General features: G+C 41.3%; 1 protein-coding gene and 1 long non-coding RNA gene across 4 annotated transcripts in view; both read left to right on the forward strand.

The window, feature by feature from the left end:
- Positions 1-27: 27 nt before the first annotated feature.
- LOC133376957 (uncharacterized) lies at positions 28-1,521 on the forward strand. The gene is made up of 3 exons (XR_009760587.1): positions 28-141; positions 854-1,018; positions 1,136-1,521. It is a non-coding gene; the product is annotated as an uncharacterized LOC133376957 (long non-coding RNA).
- A 558-nt stretch (positions 1,522-2,079) lies between these two features.
- PHRF1 (PHD and ring finger domains 1) overlaps positions 2,080-16,106 on the forward strand; it is a 41,715-nt gene continuing 27,688 nt past the window's right edge. For 2 of the 3 annotated variants that reach the window (XM_061609998.1, XM_061610000.1), the window contains exons 1-7: positions 2,080-2,292; positions 6,826-6,940; positions 10,432-10,545; positions 11,550-11,797; positions 13,240-13,323; positions 14,655-14,776; positions 15,794-15,894. In XM_061609998.1, coding sequence (XP_061465982.1) covers positions 6,850-6,940; positions 10,432-10,545; positions 11,550-11,797; positions 13,240-13,323; positions 14,655-14,776; positions 15,794-15,894 — 760 coding nt within the window. In that variant the 5' untranslated portion in view covers positions 2,080-2,292; positions 6,826-6,849. Of the gene's footprint in view, positions 2,293-4,709; positions 4,842-6,825; positions 6,941-10,431; positions 10,546-11,549; positions 11,798-13,239; positions 13,324-14,654; positions 14,777-15,793; positions 15,895-16,106 lie in introns of all 3 variants that reach the window. The other variant, XM_061609999.1, reaches the window with a different exon arrangement.

The following is a 16,106-nucleotide window of genomic DNA, read 5'->3' on the forward strand; positions in this document are numbered from 1 at the left end:
AAAAAGACAAACGCTCCGCACAGACGTTCTTGGGCGTTAGCCATCGGACTTTACACTGAGCGCACAACCTTAAACGTGGTCACGCAGAAATGGTCCAGTTAGCTCAAGAGGTCTTATTCTTAGGTGTGCTCGGGACTACAGGTACAGTTGGCAATACTAAATAATATTATGGGTATATAGTGCTTTTCTTTCATGATAGTGATAGCCACAGCCCTCTCCCCACTTCTTTGCTGTTGAGTTGAGAATGAAATCCTTGTTACTGTCTTCTCCCACAACAACAGAGGCCCCTTGGAGCCTATCAGCATGATACCTACTGAGAAGAGTCTTCTCAGTGGCTGCTCACCTCCTTTCACTCTGATTGAGTCTAATCAGCAGGAAAGGACAGGGAAGCATGTTAGAAGACTCTTCTCAGTGGCTAACACACTCCCTTTTCATGCGGATTGGCTCATAGGGTGCTAGAGATGACCCTGCTCCCAAAAAAGTAAGGGATCTAAGCCCCCCCCAAACCCCGGATGACTACAACCCTGGCCCGAATCTGTTTTAAGGAACCTGTTAAGAAACGCTTCCAAAGGTCTACAGGAATACCCTGCAAAAGGGCAGGAGGATGTGTCCGTTTATGGTTGAAGGGGCTTAGGTCTCATGACGTACCTCTGCCGGGGCACACAATTAAAACAGTGTCACATAGACAAATCTTGACACTAGTTTAAAAGGATGAGGATTTTTTTTTTAAAAAAGTAAAGCTAGGATTTGTATTTCCTGATTTCATACAGTGAAGTTGAAAATTCGGACATTTCCCTGCCTGTAATCAAACCCCTAAATTTAAACGAGTTACAAATCTGTTTCTGCCTTGCAGCTGGACTGAAAGTTGTAATGAAGGCAGCTCGGTTCCTGTGATTTAAACGGTGCTGTGATGTAGGGAGCAGGGACGATGACGTTGTCTCCTGGGGCGCTATTTGCCAATCCTCTGCCACATAATTTTTTCCTCAGAGCAACCTACCCAAGCTAAGCAGAGGAAGAGGTAGGTTATATTAGCATACATGACTAAAGATTAAACTGCTGCTTTTATTTTTTATAATAATAATAATAATAATATTTTTTAAATCCCATGATTACCACCAACCAAAATGTTACAAAGCAGTGGGCAAGCTTCTTGGGTCCACCAGACTCTTCATCAAGCTGGAAGTCAAGTGAAGCGAACGAGAATGGGCGTTGGGCGAGAAAAGAGCTGGCTCGGTATTGAAACCATGACCGCACTGGTCAAAGTTCGTGTGTGTGTAGTCTTACAAAAGGCGTGGCTATGGGAGCTGCCATGAAGAGCACCTGTACGTCGGAATTTGAGGAGCACCTTTTCTCATGTGTGCACACAAGTTGCACTTGGCAAAACAAAATCCATATCTGGGAGTAAATTCCATTGAACGGTTTCGGCGTTAGTATGCACAGGATCGGGCTGCCCAGCGTACACGTGCTCTGTTCTCCTCTGTATCTGCTCACCCCAGAAATATGAATAAATAAGAGCGTTCTTGAGCATGTGCAGAGCGCCTTTTATTTACTAGTGAAGAACCATAGAGAGAGAGAGAGAGAGAGAGAGAGAGAGAGAGAGAGAGAGAGCGCGATTACCGCCTATTCAGTAAGACTAAAAAGTGCTCGAATGAGGTCCCATCTCTGAAATCACAAATTAAGATGGTTTCAGGAGATACGAAGCTCTTGACATCTGGCAGGCAGTTCTGCGCTAGATAAAATGACCTGACTTCGCACTGAGCAGCGTCGTAAATTTCACGGGCAGCAATCCTACATACACACACTTGCTGTTTTGAGTGCACCATTCTTAGGATCCGAGCTTGGGAATGTATGGAAGGAGCTGGGCAGGGGATTTCGCCAGGGGTAGTCAATTCAGTTTTAATACAAACACACTCCTTCGGAAATTGTATGACCATGCTACTACTCGGAACAAATTCCAGACTCTCACTCCACACAGTGGCTTACTGAGGCTTCTCTACTTTTCGCCGCTCACCCCCGTCTTTTGCCCAGAAATAGAACAACCCAATATACGTCATTGCTCCTACCCGCCCATCGTGTCAAGTAACCAGGAACAGCTGCCTGTTCTCTTCCGGGGCGGCACTTGGAGACGTTTTTGGCCTTCTCAACGGTCTTGGTTTTCGACGCGGCGGTGTATGGTCGTTCTTGTATCCTTTAGTTTTTGTTCCGGGCTCTTGGTTTACAAAAAGCAGCTGGCACGCTTGCGCTTTCATTGCCTACTTTTTTACATAGTCTTGTGGGGTCTTCTCCTGGCAGGTGAGTAGAAGGGGGAGAGGGAGAATGAGCGGGTGAGGTTGTAGAGCCTCTCCGTAAGACCAGAGTACCCGGGGGCGGGGAGCGGGGGCGGACTGAGGAAGCACTTGATTATGGCGCCCATTTCCAAGATGGTCCTTTAGAGGCTCCGGTTTGCAGTTCTGACGTGAGTTTGGCGTAAAGATAAACAAAGCATGAAGCGCCCCTGAGTGTGGAATTGGGAGACATCGCTGTGTGTGTCCGAGATTTTCTTCGCTAGATTACTTGCTGGAAATGTTCATATATCCTTTCTTATCATGAGGTTTGCTTTGCTAACTGTCTTCCCAATACTGTGGATGGTATATGTCAGGCAGGGGGAATCTGTGGCCGTCCTTAAGTTTTTGGACTACCATCAGCCCCAGCCAACACGGCCAATGGTCACAAATGGTGAGAGTTGTAGTCCAGCAGCATCTGCCCGGGGCGGGGGCGGGCACATGTTTCCCTATTCATGGTAGATGTGTTGGAATTCAAAAATGAGTGACCCATTTCCTCCTGGGGCACAGTTTCCTGTTTGCAGAGGATGGCGTTCGTGCCAATGGTTATTTTCTGTATTCGTTTTGTTTTATTGGTGTGTACTTAACATGCACGTCCTGTGATGAAGATGATAACATGGGCAGTACTGATCCCACTATTTGCTTGCTAGTCAGGCATAAAGTTTTTATTTAATTACTTCACAGACTTTTATATGGCATCCTTCAGTGTTGCTACTGCCAAGCTATGTGAAAACAATGCAACAGCAGAGCAGTTTTTTTAAAAAAACACTACAGCAGCAGTAGAATTAAAGACAGCTCGTAAATTTATTTAATTTAATTTTTTTATTTTAAAAAGGTGCTTGGCACTGAAAAAACACAAGAGTAGGTGTCAGGCCAGAGGGAGAACATTCTGTCAGTGAGGTGCCATACTAGGGAGGCCATTCTATTAGTGCAGTGCCATAACAGAAAAGTCTCTCTCTGGTAGCCAGTGTCACCCATCTGACTTCTGAAGGCAGGTGCTATTGGCAAAGGGCCTTGGCAGATAACCTCAGTAAGCAGGCAGGTGCCCATATACCCAATCCATGTAGGGAATTAAGGTAAGCAAACTTTGGCAGAGGTATGCCATACTGTTAATGGAGCTTTGGATATACCTGTATCTAAGTCACAAGTATGTGAAAAACTGCTTCTTGTATTACAACGATCCCAAACAGTTGTACACTGTCAGCAGCAAAAGGAACAAGTTAGTATCCTGCTACTTTGTCGAGCTAGCCACATCTCTGCATGTGTCCCAACTGTTTTTTGTTGTTGAAATTGAATTTTTAATTGCACTGTGGGTGAGTGGTTGCTGTGTCTGAGAAATTATCAATTGCCTGTCCTGGATGGGGCTGCGCTCCCCTTGAAAAATTATTCTACTGGGCTCCTGCTGGGAGGAAGGGCAGGATATAAATCAAATAATATGTTTCAATTCTTCATCAAACAATTCTACTGGAAAGATCAGCAGACAAGCATAACCATTCTCACTACATGACTAATAATGAATTAGCAAACAAAAAATAAACTATAGTTCAGTTACAACAGACAATATAATTAATTTTCTTTACCTGTAGCCTTCTAATTTAAGACAATGTTGCCAATCATAAATCTCAAAATTGGTAAGATTCTCCCCATAGGTTTATTTTGGAGTACGTTTATATTTATTATATTAATTCTGGTTTGTTATTTAACAATTTCAGGGTAATTATCCTCTGATAAAGTTTTTATCTTAAATTTGAGGGACCTCCTCCTTTGGTTTTTCCCTAGAAATCCTGACATGATACATGTCCTTTCCAACATGGGTATATATAAACAAATAAAAAGAACAGTGGGCTTTGTTTCATAATTGGGTCATATGGCTGAATGTGATGCGATAGCAATAGTGTGATTGACATTAATTAGGAATTTTCATTATGCCAGGTCACTGATCAGTTGCCAGGTTTAGCTAGAATATGTAATTAATTTCTAGCTGAATTAATATGCTCCAAACCACATATCCTTTTAAAAGCACTTGCTGGATTTGAGGATTTTTCTGTCAGAGGAGGCAGCACTTCAGGGTTATCTGATGTCTAGCATGCTTTCTCACTTTTTGTAGAGAATATTCACTTTAAATTATGTGTATTGGGTTGCACTTTAATCCTATTTCGTTTTAAAACTGAAGTCTTAAAAATATGGGTGTTCAGGGATCTGGTGGCCCTTTTTGTGGAAGGATTGCCAGCCCTTGACTGCTTAAATGGCTTTTCTATAACATCACTGGCATTTGAATTCTTGACATTTTGAGCTTTTTAGCAGCTTGTGAGACAAGTAATTGTTTGTTATAACAGATCTATAGATATCTGTTCCCATGTGTGCTTGACTGTACTCTGGGATTACTAGTGCAGACCTGCAAGCTGAGATGCAGCAGGAGCCACAAGAGACAGGTCCTTCTCAGCAGTGGCCCCTCATTTATGGAATGCCTTTCCCAAAGAGGCTTTTCTGCTGCCTTCTTTAACATCTTTTTGGTGCCAGGTGAAGATTTTTTTTTATTCTTATAAGCTTTTAAAACTGGATACTTTTAACTCTGTATTGTATTATGTGTTAATATGGCCATCTTACTCTCTGGAATTATTAAGTTTTGTATAATCTGCTGCCTGGTACGTGGCTTTTCCTAGCTTTTTCCCCTCTCTTTTTTTTAAAGTTCTGCTTAATTGAATTCTTGTTGACTTTGTTTTTAACACTTAGTGGAATAAGACTGGCCTGACCACATGCAAGGTGAGACTGGGCTTTCCCCACTCACTGTACTCTTTTTCATACTCACTATTTTGACCAGGATCCCTACACCTGCCATTCCTCCACTCTGGAGAGGACTTGCACACAATAACATATAAAAATTATTACTGTTGTCCACCAAACACTTGGGCATGCACCTGCATCTCCTGGGAAAGATATACTTGATTTAATTGCCTATATATCTTCACTTGTAACATCTATGTTTTCTGCTAAAAAATATTGTCTGTATGTCATCCAGAAAATAAAATCATAGGGTTTTTGCTAAATAGAACAAGTAAATAGATACTGGAATTGTAACCTTAAAAAGACTGTGCAGTCATGAAAGCAAAACCTTTTGCTCCGTGACACTTGATGCAACATGTTTTAAGATTGATGTGTAACTCTGTCTTTGCCGCCTCTTTGCTACTGTGTAAAATATCACCCCTGTGCTTTATCGACTCCACTGGCTCCCAATTTGTTTCCGGGCCCAATTCAAAGTGCTGGTTCTGACCTTTAAAGCCCTAAATGGCCTTGGACCAATATACGTGAGGGACCGCTTATGCCCATATGTACCTGCCTGGGATTTAAGATCATCTGCCTCTGGTCTCCTCTGTGTGCCTGGAATAAAAGATGTTAGACTGACAGGCATGCGGGAGAGAGCTTTTTCAACTGTGGCCCCCAAGCTCTGGAATACCCTATCCCAAGAGGTCTGCTCTGCTCCCTCCCTGTTGGTTTTCCGGAGACTCCTGAAAACAATCTTGTCCGGAGAGCCTTTGGGAGGGACTGAAGGTAGAGCCTGACACTGATTTTATGCCTTCTACGTTAAATTTTACCTTTGTAGTCCCTTTAGTACCACCCCTTATATATATTTATATATGTGTGTGTGTATATATATTGTATGTATTTTAATTGTATTTTATGTATTTTAATTTATTTAATGTTTTTGTGATTTTACTGTTTACAATTTTATTATGTACGTGTTTAATTTTATTTTTGTAAGCCGCCGTGAGTGCTCTATTATAGGGTAGGAAGGTGGGATAGAAATATTTTAAATGAATAAATATATAATACAGAAAGAAACAGGGAAGTAATCTAACTTGCAGCAGCCTGTAAATCCAAAGCAGAAAAATAGGTTGGAAGATTTGTTAAATTGTACAGGTATATGTGCAGTAGTCTTTAATCCAGTGTCCTCATACAAAATATTCAGTAATATCAAATGGGCACCACCATATTTTTCCCCCTAATCCAAGCATTTTAGTGTAATGCCTTGTAACTTTAATGTGCGTGATTTTGTATGTATTGTCAATCAGGTACATATACCAAAAGGGGAAAAACAGGCTATTAAATATGGTTGTATGCCAGCATTGCAATTTAGCAGTTGCTGTTGGCTTTCAGGAATTTCTTTAGGCTACAATCCTATGCACATATACCTGGGAGTAAGCCTAATTGATTTTGGTATCTCTTACTTCTCAGTAATTAAGAGTAGGATTGCGCTGCCAGTCTCTTACTTCCACTGTATAGTTTCTGATGGAACTATTTTCATTGTCACAACCTAGTACGTTTTGGAGCTATTTTTTTTTCATCTCTCGATCCTAGGATTTCTATTTTCATACTCCCTTTAAAAATAGTTTGACCAAAATCTGGTTATGCTTTTCCAGATTACAGTCAAAAGTAATGTATTCAGACATTGAGTTCTGTGGTTTTTGCAAATGTTTGCCTTCAGTTTGAATCTTGTTTCTTGCAGGGAGCCAATTCCAAATGCCCCGCAATGGATGATGACAGTCAGGATGAACTCATAAACAAGAATGCTGCAGTAGGCAAAGTCAAAAGAACAACTGCACTGCTCTTCAGTGATGCAGGTAAATGAAACTAGTCAGAGCCTTATTCTTAAAATTGATGGAGTTTCTGGACCATGAGGAATTTAGCATTTACAAACGGAAACCTGCCTGGACTTTTGAGTTTGGAAACATTCTTCATGACTTCCCAACAGTACATCTCTAGGTATAGGCATAATTTAATTTCTAGTTGATATAAAACTTGAATGTGTGTGAGGTTGGCAGTTTTACGCTAAGCAACAAAAAAAGAAAGCACTTTGGTGGTCTTTTTTTTTTTAACATCAGCCTTATGGGAACGCTGGGGGAAAGTGACCACACCATACTTGAATTTTTTATTTTAACAGAAGCAAAAGCTGAAAGTAGCCATACGCGCACCCTGGACTTCAGGAAAGCTGATTTTAATAAACTCAGAACAATTGTAAGTACCATTCCATGGCAAGCCACCCTAATGAGAAAAGGAGTCCAAGATGGGTTGGAGTTTCTAAAAAGGAAAATTCTAAAAGTGCAATGGCAGGCAATTCCAACAAGAAAAAAGGGGGGAAAACAGCAGAAGAAGACAATGTGGCTTCACAAAAGCTTAGAGATGACCTGAAAACAAAAAAGGATGCATACAGGATGTGAAAAGAAGGCCAGGCAACAAAAGAAGAGTACAGGCAGGTATCACGGAATTGCAGGGATGGCGTCAGAAAGGCTAAAGCTGAGAATGAGCTGAGGTTAGCAAGGGATACTAAAAGCAAGAAAAAAGCTTTCTTCAGATATGTGCATAGTAAAAGACAGAGAAAGGAAATGGTGGCACTGCTACTCAATGAGGAGGGCAAAATAACAGATGACAAAGAAAAGGCAGAAGTGCTCAATTCCTACTTTGGCTCAGTCTTCTCCCAAAAAAGGGTCTATGACCTTCCTGGGAAACATGAAGTAGAAGGGGCGGGATTGGAGCTTGAGATTGATAGACAAATGGTCAAGGAATACCTAATAACTTTGAACGAGTTCAAATTGGCAGAGCTCGATAAACTGCATCTTAGAGTATTGAAGGAACTGGCTGAAGAACCGCTGTCTATTGTATTTGTGAAATCATGGAGGACTGGTGAAGTGCCGGATGACTGGAGGAGAGATAATGTTGTCCCTATCTTCAAAAAGGGCAAAAAGGAGGAACCAGGGAACTACAGACCAGTCAGCCTAACATCAATCCCTGGAAAAACTCTGGATCAGATTATAAAGCAGTCAATCTGTAGCACCTTGAAAACAATGCAGTGATTACTAGGAGCCAACATGGATTTATAAAGAAAAAATCCTGCCAAACTAATTTTATCTTGTTTTTTGATTGGGTAACCTCCCTTGTAGACTGTGGGAATGCTGTGGACATAATATATCTTGACTTCAGCAAAGCTTTTGACAAAGTGCCCCATGATATTCTGATTAGCAAGCTAGCTCAATATGGGCTGGATGGAACAACTATCAGGTGGGTCCACAGTTGGCTCCACAATCGTACTCAAAGAGTACTTATCAATGGTTCCTTCTCAAACTGGGCGGAAGTAACAAGTGGGGTACCACGGGGCTCAGTCCTGGGCCCAGTGCTTCAGTAGATTTATTAACAATTTGGATGAGAAGGTACAGAGCATGCTTATCAGATGATACAAAATTGGGGGCACAGCTAATACTGTGGAAGGCAAACAAAATTCAAAGGCACCTTGATAGGCTGGAGCATTGGGCTGAAAACAACAGAATGAAATTCAACAGGGATAAATGCAAAGTTCTACACTTAGGAAAAAGAAACCAAATGCACAGTTATAAGATTGGGGGATATTTGGCTCAGCAATATGACATGTGAGAAGGATCTTGGAATTGTCGTTGATCATAAGCTGAATATGAGCGAACAGTGTGATGTGGCTGCAAAAAAGGCAAATGCTATATTAGGGTGCATTAACAGAAGTATAGTTTCCAAATCGTGTGAAGTATTAGATCCCCTCTATTCAGCACTGGTTAGACCTCATCTTGAATACTGTGTCCAGTTCTGGTCTCCGCACTTCAAGAAGGATGCAGACAAACTGGAACAGGTTCAGAGGAGAGCAACAAGGATGATGAGGGGACTGGAAACAAAGTCCTATGAGGAGAGACTGAAAGAACTGGGCATGTTTAGCCTGGAGAAGAGAAGACTGAGGGGAGATATGATAGCACTCTTCAAGTACATGAAAGGTTGTCACACAGAGGAGGGCTGGGATCTCTTCTCGATCGTCCCAGAGTGCAGGACATGGAATAATGGGCTCAAGTTGCAGGAAGCCAAATTTCGACTGGACATCAGGAAAAACCTCCTAACTGTTAGAGCCATACGACAATGGAACCAATTACCTAGAGAGGTAGTGGGCTCTCTGACACTGGAGGCCTTCAAGAGGCAGCTGGACAGCCATCTGTCAGGAATGCTTTGATTTGGATTCCTGCATTGAGCAGGGGGTGGGACTTGATGGCCTTATAGGCCCCTTCCAACTCTACTATTCTATGTTTCTCCACTCTGAGGCCCTAAAACTCAGCCCCAGCCAGCATGGCCAGTGATAATGGATAGTGGAAGTTGTAGTCCAAGAAGAGGGAATCAAGCTGGGGAAGGGTGTTTACATCATACCAGCTGTTCCTGTATTTAGCAATTTCAAGCATCATGTATGTGACTATTTAGTCAGTGCTGGTGGCTTTAATTTCCATTTGGAGTGTCTACATAGCCAGATACTACAGCAAGCATGGGAGTGTGTTGTGTTGCTGGGTAGGAAGGGATTCCAACTACTTTTTTTTGATTTGGCGGAGGATGTAAGAGAACAATAAATATCTTTTTATGTCTTCGAAAGCCTAATGCTGTGATAGGAATAACTATGTGAATGTGTAGATGTTACATGCATTTTCTTGTTTTACCAAATTTTATTTTGTTTGTGCTATTCATGGGGGAGGGATGAAGTACAGGATGAAGTTTCAGTCTCTGCTTGCTTGAAGTCCTGCTCTGGCCCTTCCTTTTGGGCTTCTGAGGTTTCACCAGTTGCTGTATGCATATCTTTAGGCTGATCTTTGCAGTCCTGAGAACCAGAAATCTCTTTATTTCTGTTTGGGGGAAAAAGAAGAAATTCTCAGGATACTACATTTTGTTGCAGATACTGAATTTAACAAGTGAGATCATAGATGCACTGATTACCCACAATTTTGTGCATATCAATAACAACCAAATACCAGTGGTCTTGGATCACCTCTAATAACAACTCTTAATAGTGGTCACAACTACTGCCTATCATTGTCTTTGTGAGCCCCTGATGGCAGTGAGTAGTTCCTTCATGTTGTCAAGAGATCAGTTCTTCTGATCTGTGGGGTAGTATGTACAGCTGTAGGCGGGGGAACTACCACTAGTGGTAAATGTTAATGGATGGTTGGACTTTTGTAAAGACTTTGCTCCCATTTGCTTTTTCTTTGCTGCGCATGCTAGTTGGTCATGAGCAGTCACATCCTTTCCTTCCTTGTCCCTCTGTGTTCCTATTGCTCAAAAGAAAGTAGTGAAGGAAATAGTGAGGACTCTGATGACACAGGAAGTGAGGAGGAAGGTGATACTGATGAAGATGGAGGTGAAGAGGATGAAGAAGGTGAAGATGAAGATCTAGAAGGTGATTATAAAAAGCTGCTCGGTTATGTTCACTAGTTCTTTAGAAAATCAAGTTGTCTTCAGCAGGTTTTTAATTAGATGTGTCTTGTTAAACTGTGGAGCGCACATGAGATGGAGAACTGCTGCAAACTTAGGCAATTTGCATGACATGTTTATAGCACTAGACCATTCAGAGAGAGAGTGAACTTGTACTGTCATTAACATTTTTATCCCTCCCATTGTCCAAAGAGCTCAAGCAGCATATATTCTCCTTTTCCTTACAGCAACCATTATGAGATTAAAGGCTATTATCTCAACTTAGCCTAACATCACTCACTTTATGGATGAGCAGGGATTTGAACACTGGCCTTGACTCACAACATTTTGATCCGTGGGTGAGGCACCTTTTTCAGCCAGAGGGCCACATTTCCTTATAGGCAACCTTCTGGAGGGCACATACAAATGGGATGTGTGTGTAGCAAAATGGTTGTGTAGCACTCTCAGTCTATGCAAGGAAAGTATCACAGCTCAAGGACACATTCCAACCAGGTACTGCCACTAGAGCAGTGTGCAGAGCAGGGCCAGTGAGGGGTGTGGCCTGGGCAGAGTCCCAAGAGACAGATAAGAGAGGCCTGGAGGGCTTCTGATTCCCCACACCTGCTGTAACCACTATAGTACACTCCCCTTATTGCTGGACAATTTCCTTATAAGTACTGTTACTTTATATGTGCTCTTTTCCTATCAAGCAAGCTGTACATGCAATAGCTGTTAACTGATTTTAATACAGCTTTGGGCTACAGCTCACATGCTAGTAGAGAATCATAGAGCTAGATGGGACCGCTATAGAGTGTTTATTCTTAATAATGCAGCCTTATGAAGCTCAAGCATTGAAAGTGGGTATTCATGTTGCTCCGTGACTCTCTTTAACTGTTACTTCTCTGCAGGATCTTAGAGCATGCTAACACTGCAGTCCAAAATGTATTATATGGAAGTAAATTCTAGGCCATTCTTTCATTGTTTTGTAAGATTCTGAGGAGGAGGAGGAGGAGGAGGAAGATGACGAGGAGGAGCAGGAGGAGATGGAAATTGCTGCTAAGCAACCAACACATTCGGTTAAAGCGAAGCTGCAACTTAATGGAGGACTTGGTTCTTCTTCAGATGAAGATGCTGAAAAATGTCCGATATGCCTCAACACATTCAGGGATCAGGCTGTTGGAACACCGGAAAACTGTGCCCATTACTTCTGCTTGGATTGTATAGTCGAGTGGTCTAAAGTAAGAACTGTCTTCTTTGACGAATGTGATTTGTTGCATAATTTATATTTTTGAGTTTGTTTGCATTTTTGCAAAGGCCTTGGCTATAAGTAATAAAAAATTTTATCTGACCTGTCCTGAAAAAAACAATGCCATAGCTGATGCAGTGTCCTCAGAATCCTGTTTCAGTCTTATTGCCTGGTTGCCAAGTACATGCATCCCTGGGCTAGCCTTCCGTAGGGACAGTGGGTAGGAGTAAAGAAAAAAACCTTTTACATCTTCTAGACTTTTCCCTTTGTTAATCAGTGCATGCAGCTTCCAGGGTTGGGGGAATAAAAGGGTTACTGCTTTCCAGTTCTAGAGTGGGTCTGCCTCTTGGTCTAACTCCTATCATGGTTAGTCGATAGCCTGTATTGGGGGCTGTGAAGCCTGGTGTAGGAGTGAAGCAAATGTAGACATTAAGATACTCCTAAAATTATTTCATCATCACTTTGGAGACTCAGTTATGTAGTTACACAAAATCTTTAGCAATTGTGGTAGAAATTCATTGTGTGGGATCAACCTGTAATGCAGATTTACAGTTGTTAGCTAGTAGGAACTAGACCAATAAAGTCTACCGTGATGTTTTCTAGTTATTCTAGGTGTGGCCATCCACTTGTCAATCACATGATGGGTGTGCGGGCGTGCCCACCTGTCAAAATCACTTGTTCTTCCCTTAAGTCTCCATGATCGTGGACTTAACGGGAAGCACAAGGAGACTTGGAAAATGCTTTTTCAAGTCTCCCTCTCCTGCTTTAAATCCCCAATTGCAGAGACTTGGAAAAGACTTTCAGCCCCTGCACTGCCATCTGAGAAAATGGGAGTGCCAGAGCTGTCTTAAACCCTTTACAAAAGCCTCTTTGAAGTAGGCCTCGTGCGTGAGCTACTTCAGATGGACTGTTGCACTGGACTTTAATCCCACTTCGTAGATGAACAGGAATTAAATCCTGCTGCCTTGGCTGTGCAATTTTGTTCCCTGCTGGGAACAGGATTGTGTAGCCAAGGCAGGATTACGCCCTGTCTTCCTACCCACCTGCTGACATCACTAGTGACATCAGCAGATGCACAAGTGGACGTGGTTTGGGAAAATGGCATTGGGAGTCAAATGGGCCCCTGAAGAGCTGGAGGTTCCTCGCCCCTGGGATAGTTGCTAACTAACCCAGTCTGCATCTGTATTGGAACTATTTTTAACTATTTTGATATAGGAAATAATTTACAAGTGTTTGTGTGTGTAATGCACACATACACACTTGATTGTTTTTAACATACACACCTAAACATGCTTGGTTGTTTTATATATGGGACTGTTTTTAATTTTTTATACTTGTCCTGTATACTTTGTTGTAATCTGCTCTGGGACCTTATGGAAAAGGCAGGCAAGAAATCAAATAAATGCATAAATAACTTTTTTTTTCTTTTTGCAGAATGCAAACTCTTGTCCAGTGGATCGAATTATTTTTAAATCTATCTGCGTTCGAGTGCGCCTGGGTGGAGAAATCTTGAAGAAAGTAGGTTTTCTGTTGACTTAAGAAAAGCAACATTCAGAATCCATGTTTCATAACAGCTTACTGAAACCTTTTTTGCACCTGCTTTTTCCGTCAACTCAAAATTCACAGCATTTTTTCTTTTCCTGTGCTTAGCTCTCTGTCACCTAAAAGTTTTGAAAACTTTCTTTAATGGCACTGTTTATAACAATCACTCATTTGTTTGAACACTGGAGCTTTTGGAATGCATAGTTTTTCTCGGGAGTAAGTTTTTTTTTTAGTAGGCTACAGCTGTAATCTAGAGAGTTTGCATATAATATACATAGATGCACCCACACATATAAATACGTAGATGCACACACACATATAAAGGATTTTCTGCTCGCAGCCCATTATGCATATGCTGTTCTCATAATAGTGGCTTTTTGTGCGGTAATTGATCTAGTAGCCTAAGAACATTGTGACTTGTATTGCAGAAGAAACATCAGTGAAGCATTTTTTAATCAGATGCAGGGAACATAGCTGAGGGGAATATTGTGTTATGTTGTACAAAAGGTGATAGTGAAACAGGCTGGCATTCAAAGCCTAGTTCTAAAGCAGGGATGAGGAACCTGTACCTTCCAGATGTATGTTATACTCCAATTCCCATCAGCCCCAGGTAGCATGGCAAATGGTCGGTAATGATGGCAATTGTAGTCTTGCAATATCTGGAGGGCCACAGGTTCCCCACCTTCGTTCTGTAAAGATGTAACCAGTTAATTGCAATACATGAGTTTCTTATTGCAATTATTTGTCTGTTTTAGTTTGCTCTATTGAATAGTTAAGGTTGCATTCCTTTGCATGCTTGGGAGTAATTCCCATTGAATACAGTGGTACTTGCATCATAGTAAGTATTAATAGGCTCTGATTGAGTCTGTCATAAGTTGGAAGTAAACACTATCCTATAATTGGTTCATATATTTCTAATCATATTGCTTCTACTTCAGTTTCTTTTTCTTGATTTCTGTGCCGTTGAGTACAAAGAGGAAGCACCAGTTATTTCTGCAGCCATAGACTGTATAAAGCAGGATTGGTAATCTGTGACATCCAAGCCAAAAATGCCTTGGCTTCAGTTTTCTAATTATGCACATAACTTATACCTTCACGTAACTCTGACTTAGTTCACTGGAAAACACTGCAAATGAATGAGGTGAAAACGGTTTTGTGGCCAGTGACATCTGTTGTCTTAAATCTTTTTCTCCTAATGAAGGAATGCAAAACAAAAAGCTGATGATAGGCCAGAAGCTTTCTTAACTGGAATTCACTATAATGAGTATACTGTGTAAAACTTCCTAAAAATATGCAACTTTGATCAGATTCCTGTCGAGAATACAAAACCTCAGGAGGATGAGCTGGAGGATGATCCCACCTTTTGTGAAGTGTGTGGCCGAAGTGACCGAGAAGATCGCCTGTTGCTGTGTGATGGCTGTGATGCTGGGTAAGGAGCTGTGTTTGCCTTTATAAATCCTCCTTTGTTGTGCTACATTTGCCTCCTGTGTTTTGCTCTGAATTAGGCCTGTAGCTGCTTCTTTCTCTTGTCTGTTGCCTGTCAATTGACATAATAGGACCCTGTGAGGGGTTTTTATAATCTTACTTACATGGAAAGAACTATTTGTTTTGCATGACAAAATGGATACTGTGATTGCTTTCTTAACTTGATATTTAGGGTTGATTTATCTTCCTCCCCCCACTCCTGGCTTGGTTGACATGTCTGATGGGTATGCTGCCTTTTTTCTTTTTGGAAATGCTAATAAATCATTATCATTTTTCTTACACAGAATTTGAAAAATGTAAATTTTTCCCAGCGCAAACTAGGGCAGCTTGTACCATAAAAATACAAATGCAACAACAAATTTCTAAAGCAATTTAAGAAATAAAAAACGTACAGCTACCAAATATTTACATGTTATAAAAATAAAAATGAAATGCAGACTATCCCTCCTGGAGTGAAGTTGTCATAAGCTTTCCTGATATGAAATAAAACATGTTTTACCTTCTGAAGGCCAGGGAATGTTTTTGGAGGTACCGGATACTAAGTAAACAGTGGGCCTCGTATCTAGATGAAGGAAGTGCTCTCAGCTTTCTAGAGTAAGAGCAGGATATAAGAAGTACAATAAACAAATATAAGGTAGGGCACAGGTGGGCCTTATTTGGGAGAAGCCACAACAGTGAGCACCCTGCTGTATGCTCTGCTGGAACTGTGGAGTACCTGGAGCGGTGCTTTGACCAAACAGCCGCATAAGCAGCCAGGCTCATGGGATTTGGATGTTTCAAGGAGGTGCAGAACTTCCTTTGTACTCCAAAGAGTTCTGTATGTGTCTTTGTAAAAATGTCTTGGCTACTGTTAGGAATCTCTTGCACATATCTTAGTGAAAAAATATGGTTGTGCAACCGTTTACACATTACGTGCTTTACACCCTCTTCTATAAGAATACATCATTCTTCTTTTTTAAAGATACCACATGGAATGCCTTAATCCTCCGCTGAGTGAGGTACCTGTGGATGAATGGTTCTGTCCACCATGTGCACCAATGAATGCTGCACCTCTTGATGCTGGCAAGTATTTTCTTTATAACACATTTAGTAGTTTAGCTTTGAATTGTAGAAAGCTATTCTGTGTGGAACAGCACTTTCCTAAAGCTTTACCAACACACTATTTTGTGAGATAAGATTTTTTCCATATACAGTGCCTTGCAAAAGTAATCAGATCCCTGACCAATGCTCCCATTTTACTGAGTTACAAATGGTGCATTGTAATTTCGTTCTGT

This window comes from Rhineura floridana, chromosome 2, assembly GCF_030035675.1.
Source record: "Rhineura floridana isolate rRhiFlo1 chromosome 2, rRhiFlo1.hap2, whole genome shotgun sequence".
NCBI lineage: Eukaryota > Metazoa > Chordata > Lepidosauria > Squamata > Rhineuridae > Rhineura > Rhineura floridana.